Source organism: Carcharhinus amblyrhynchos, chromosome 4 (assembly GCF_965287045.1).
Source record: "Carcharhinus amblyrhynchos chromosome 4, sCarAmb.v2.hapA, whole genome shotgun sequence".
NCBI classification, from domain to species: Eukaryota; Metazoa; Chordata; class Chondrichthyes; order Carcharhiniformes; family Carcharhinidae; genus Carcharhinus; species Carcharhinus amblyrhynchos.
Window position 1 is genome coordinate 85,122,605 of NC_137327.1, and position 5,534 is coordinate 85,128,138.

Sequence of the window (5,534 nt, forward strand, 5' to 3'; positions counted from 1 at the left end):
CAACAGAAAGGAAAAATAACCTATGTCAGAATCCCCTCATAACAATTGCCCTAGAATTTTGCTATGTGGTTATTATTACTTTATATCACAGGGAGATGATGGCATAGTGTCACCAAACTAATAATCCAGAGGCAGGAGCCAAGGCTCTGATGTCATGGGTTCAAATCCCACAACAGCAGGTGGCAGAATTTAAATTCAGTTAATAAAATCTGGAAGTTAGTCTCAATAATGGTGGCCATGAAACTGTCATTGATTGTTGTCCAAAAAAATCAATTTCAGGGAACGAAATCTGCCCTCCTTACCTGGTCCACATATAACTCCAGAGCCACAGCAATCTGATTAACTCTTCATTGTCCTCTGTGAGGCCTGGCAGGCTACTGGGCTCATGAACAATTCAGGATGGACAACAAATGCTGGATTTGCCAGTGGTGTCCACATCCCATTAAATAATTAATATTTTAAAATTCGCTTACATATTTACATAACATTTATTTGATGGCTATCTATTTTAACCAGCTTATTTTGAGTGGATTCATCTTCCTGTTAAAACAGCAGGCTAAGGGACTTAATTTGTATTCGTAAATTGTTAACGTGCACAGTAATCTTGATTCCCGTTACGTATTAGCTGAAGACAAACAGTGTACACTCTAAAGGTTTCATTTGACCTGTTTCTCATTACTGTTCCTAAATACTCCACAAAGATATTATTTTCCATCTTTACTCTATCAGACGGACTTTAAACCACATCAGTTGAAAAATAGCCTTGAAAAATAAGCCTTTCAATTGATCTTCATTATACTGTTACAGTTCAATATTTCTACCAATCTACTCGCCTAATAGAGGAGGTGTGTATATATAATAATTCCTGCTCACCCAACATTATATGTATTAAAATCGTGATGAGAAATACACGATCTAACTGAATAAAGTTCACTCTCATGGAAATATCACCAAGAGGCGGAGCAAATCCTTAAAAGGCGTAACTTGGCTGGCATTTTAAACCGGGATTGGTGAAGAAAGACCAGCCTATAGGGACTCACTTCACCAGAGTTTAAGTGAAAGAGTTTTTTTTTAACAGCAGATTGAGCCAAAAAGGAATGGAAGGTGGGAAACATTATACTTGTGTTTGAAAACTGCACGTTGTCCACTTTAATCTCTATTCCATCGAAATGCTTGTTTAAAAGAAAAGTCTTTGACACTGTTGTTTCTAATGATAAAGACTTGCTTGCAGATGGAAAATTCGTGGCAATGCGGGCTACAAGTTTAGCAGCCGAGCGCCATGAATAGAGCTATTTAACAGTGAGAAATTAACACTCCTGCAGTCCGCCCCTCATTGTCCGGATTTGAGGTTCAGGGCATCAGGGAAAGGAAGGGAGAGAAGCCCCATTGAGGAAATCAGAGCGCTAACAACGCGCCCAGGACTTCAAGGGGACTGGGATTTTTATTTATTTTTAAATTCCTTTTGGAATCCAACTGTTTTTAGAATTTGCTGTGATAGCCATGGGGACTGCTGTGTTTGGGACACTGCTCCTGCTCTTTACTAACTGGCTGCTCGGTGTCCTGGCCGCCTCGGGGGAGTACTGCCACGGCTGGTCTGACAGTAACGGGAGCTGGCACTCGGGGTTCCAGTGTCCCGAGCGATACGATGGCCAGGAAGCCACTCTGTGCTGCGGATCTTGTGCTCTCCGGTATTGCTGCTCTCTGCCGGATAATCGACTGGACCAAGGCGCCTGCATCAACGATAACAACGTCAACCAGGAGCCAGACTCCTACAGCAAATCAACATCAGGTACGGGACACACTTAATGAATTCTTTCTCCAGCACCAGCATTCATTTTGATTTGATTTATTACTGTAACATATATCGGGATACAGTGAAAAATATTGTTTCTAGCGCGCTATACAGACAAAGCATACTGTTCATAGAGTCCAAAGGGGAGAAGGAAAGGAGAGGGAGCAGAATTTTGTGTTACTAGAGCCATACGTAGGGTGTAGAGAAAGATCAACGAAACATTTATCTTTTTCAATCTACAAAAAGATGCACCAACTTTTGTGATCCCTTCACTCCATTGTTGAATAGAGGAAAATAACTTTTAAAAAGCCTGGCACTAAAACATCATTCTGCATCACTTTTCTAATTTACCAGCATGACAGATGGGATCAAGACTGGAGGAGTTACAGTAAAAGTATAATCTTAGAGCATGTGCATTAGGTTTTGTGTATATATAATTTATTTAGGAAAGTCATGCAGACCCGAGAGTTCCTGATTTGATCCCAGTCTGTGCCTGGTTAATTGATTAGTTTGTTGCAATGGGTTTCAGTTCCCCAGGACTCAGGAGGAGGAAACAATCAGCCACATTTCCCACTTCTGACTTAAGGTGATTAATTTACAGCATGGGAGACCATTCAGCCCATGGTATTTGTCTTTGCTTTCAAAACAGTTATCCAGTTGTTCCATATTCCTTTTTTTTACCTACACTACTTCTCATTTAAGAGCTGTTATGGAGTTTGCTTCAACCAATATTTCCAGGAGAGGATTCCAAGTCCTAATGGTCCCTTTGTGTAAAGAACAATTTTCCTAAATTCCGGCGGCAGAGTTGCTGTGTTGAATTGTACTCCATGAATATTTTGTATTTTTGGAACTAAAAGGAAAATCTATATGCATTTATATTCATATCCTTTACTCAAGATATTAATTCTCTTGCTTTATGGCATCCAGTGCTTTTCCAGTTTGTCATTTTTGACTGTGGGACTTTGGCAATGAGTGTTGGAAAGCTGGACAATATATGACAGACACATGTAGACAATGGTCAGGATTGGGAAACTTGGCCAATTTCCATTGCCTAATAGAACATTTAGAGTCCCAATAATCACCGTGGGAAAAATCTAATTAAACTCGGTGCAACCAAGGATTGAATGGCATACCATTTGTTACCTTTTAGCTGTGATCGATAAAGAGAATGAAATTAATTTCCTTTTTAAAATGTAATTTTAAAGGACATTACTTTTTTAATGTGCCTTTAACATTGTTGAATCAAAGAAATTATAACATTAAAGATTATTCAGCCTTTCATATCTGTTCCAGTCTTCAGCTGATATTGGCTCTAATCCAATTCCCCATACTCGGTTTATGGTCTTCTCCAATACTTACCTAATCCTAATTTGATAGTGTTACATAGACTATGCCTTGGTAACCATTTGTCATGTGCATCTGTTTGAAAGAAAACACTCAGAAAATTTTCAAACTTCCTACTTAGGTCAAGAATCTTCTGTCTATGTCCTGCTGTTACCAGCAATCAATGGAAACACTCTTCCATTATTTACCTTCTCTAAGTCTTTCAGAATTTTGAAAATCTCTGCTTTTCCTATTAATCTTCTCTAACAAAAATTCTTTGACTATAGCCTTTCACTCAAATTCTTGTGAATCTAAAGCTTTCCATAGCCCCAACAGTGATTCAATACTGTTTTTCCACTGTAACTGATATTAAAATAATATATGTTTAAAATATATCTTGAATGACAAAAAGTATTAAGCAGCTTGCTACTAGTTTTGCCAAAATATTCAACAAGTGCTGGAGTATGTATACAGAGTTTGTTTGTACGTGTCTATATATCCTTGTATGAATAACTTCCATTGACCAAGCTGCTGACCAGGACACTCCCCACATCCCAGAACAAACTCTCTTTCTGCCAAGTGAATATTACGTTGTGGGTGGGTGGGGTGGTGGGGGGGGGAGGAACTAGGCTATTGGAGACTCTGTAAGTGTGTTTATTATTGCTTACAGAAGCTAGTTATAAAGTCCTATGACTTATGGACCCTTTGGAATAATTTTAACCCATCTGATAGGAAACTAGCTGTGGAAATACTTACCAAACAGAATGTGGTCAGCAGTTCTCTTCTCTCCACTTTTGAACCCGTTGCTAGGTTTAATCTACAAATGCTGGTTGTCCTTCACTCCTCTCAACTTAGACTTCTTACATGTGTGATCCCATATTGAGTATTTGTAAGGTTTTGACTATTGGCAATGGATCCAGCTATGGTTTGGGCACATGGTGGCACAGTAGTTAGTATTGTTGCCTCACAGTGATGGGGACCAGAGTTCAATTCCTGGCTTGGGTCACTGTCTGTGTGGAGTCTGCACATTCTCCCCATATCAGCATGGGTTTTCTCCAGATATTCCAATTTCCTCTCACATTTTGAAAGACATGCTAGTTAGGTGCATTAGCCATGCTGAATTCTCCCTCCTTTGATTATCACAAAGACTATGCAGGAAAATGCATTTTCAACTTTTCAGTAATCACTATATATTAAGGAAAAAACACATTTTAAACTCAGTGACAACTGGGAGATGGTTTAATAATTATTTAACATGCAAAACTGGCATTATTTTACTGTACTTAAAAACATATTCACAAAAAGAATTGACTGAGCTCTTGTATTTTGCATCTTTTTAAAGTAGCTTACCATCAACAGGTTCTTTCAAAAACTTTATTTTCATCTATGTTGCCATATATGTTCTCCATACAATGGAAGTACACCAAGTTGTGTTTTAAGAAAAGTCTTTGTGTTTGCACTCTTGCTTTAAAGTCTTGATTTTTTTAGTAAGAATCAACTATATCCACTACCATGCCCAATAATAACACTTGTTCTTCATATTTCCTTTGTAGTTCCTATGTACTTGCCATTCCTCATCGTTGGTTCCATATTTGTAGCCTTCATCATAGTTGGTTCACTCATTGCGGTTTGCTGCTGCAGATGCTTGAAACCCAAGCCACAGGAGAACCAGCAGGATGCCCCTACCCAGAGCCGTTTGCTAGAGTCCCTTCCACCAACTGGTATCAGAACCCCTTCGCGCCATTCTACTTCCAGCACCACAACTACTTCCACAAGGAGCTCCATGGGACGGCAGAACAACATTTGTTCCGTGGGGACTGATGGTATCAACCTCTACATGAATGTGCCAACAAATTTCCCGGTCATGGGCTGTCACCAAGCTCAACAGTTCCTCCCTTCACAATCCACAGGAAATCCTTTTCTACCAGCACAATATCTTAGCTATGGGATTCCACCTGATCATACACTAGTCATGGCTCCTGCATATGTGGACAGACCTGGATATGGACAACAATCTAATAATCCTTATTCACATGGAACATTAAATGGTGACCAGTTGATGTACCCAGCAGTGACTCTGTAAGATTCATCCACCCAAAATACCAAGTCTAGTCTTTATGGAATCTCTGACAATATAATACTTGAATCTAATAATTTAAAAATGCCAATGTAATCTTTCTTTAATTCCCAGTTACTACATTGTGTTCTTAGCTCTAAATGTTGGTATCATAAATAGGAGCTGAGGTAGGCTATTTGGCCATTGGGTCTGTTCTGTCATTTAATATGATCATTCCCAATCTTCTAACTCAACTCTACTTTCCCACACAAGCTATATCCATCCACTTAATTCCCTTATTACCCCTAACTAACTCTATTGGCCTCCTGTGTCGAATATATTCAACAACTAAATGCCTGTAGC

At 39.1% G+C, this 5,534-nt stretch overlaps 1 protein-coding gene across 1 annotated transcript; it reads left to right on the forward strand.

The window, feature by feature from the left end:
* The first annotated feature begins 1,500 nt into the window (after window positions 1–1,500).
* Window positions 1,501–5,260, forward strand: shisa2a (shisa family member 2a). Its single transcript, XM_080188201.1, has 2 exons — window positions 1,501–1,789; window positions 4,669–5,260. Exons 1-2 carry the CDS (start codon window positions 1,501–1,503, stop codon window positions 5,196–5,198), a joined length of 819 nt encoding a protein of 272 aa, XP_080044327.1. The 3' UTR covers window positions 5,199–5,260.
* The last annotated feature ends 274 nt before the right edge of the window (window positions 5,261–5,534 follow it).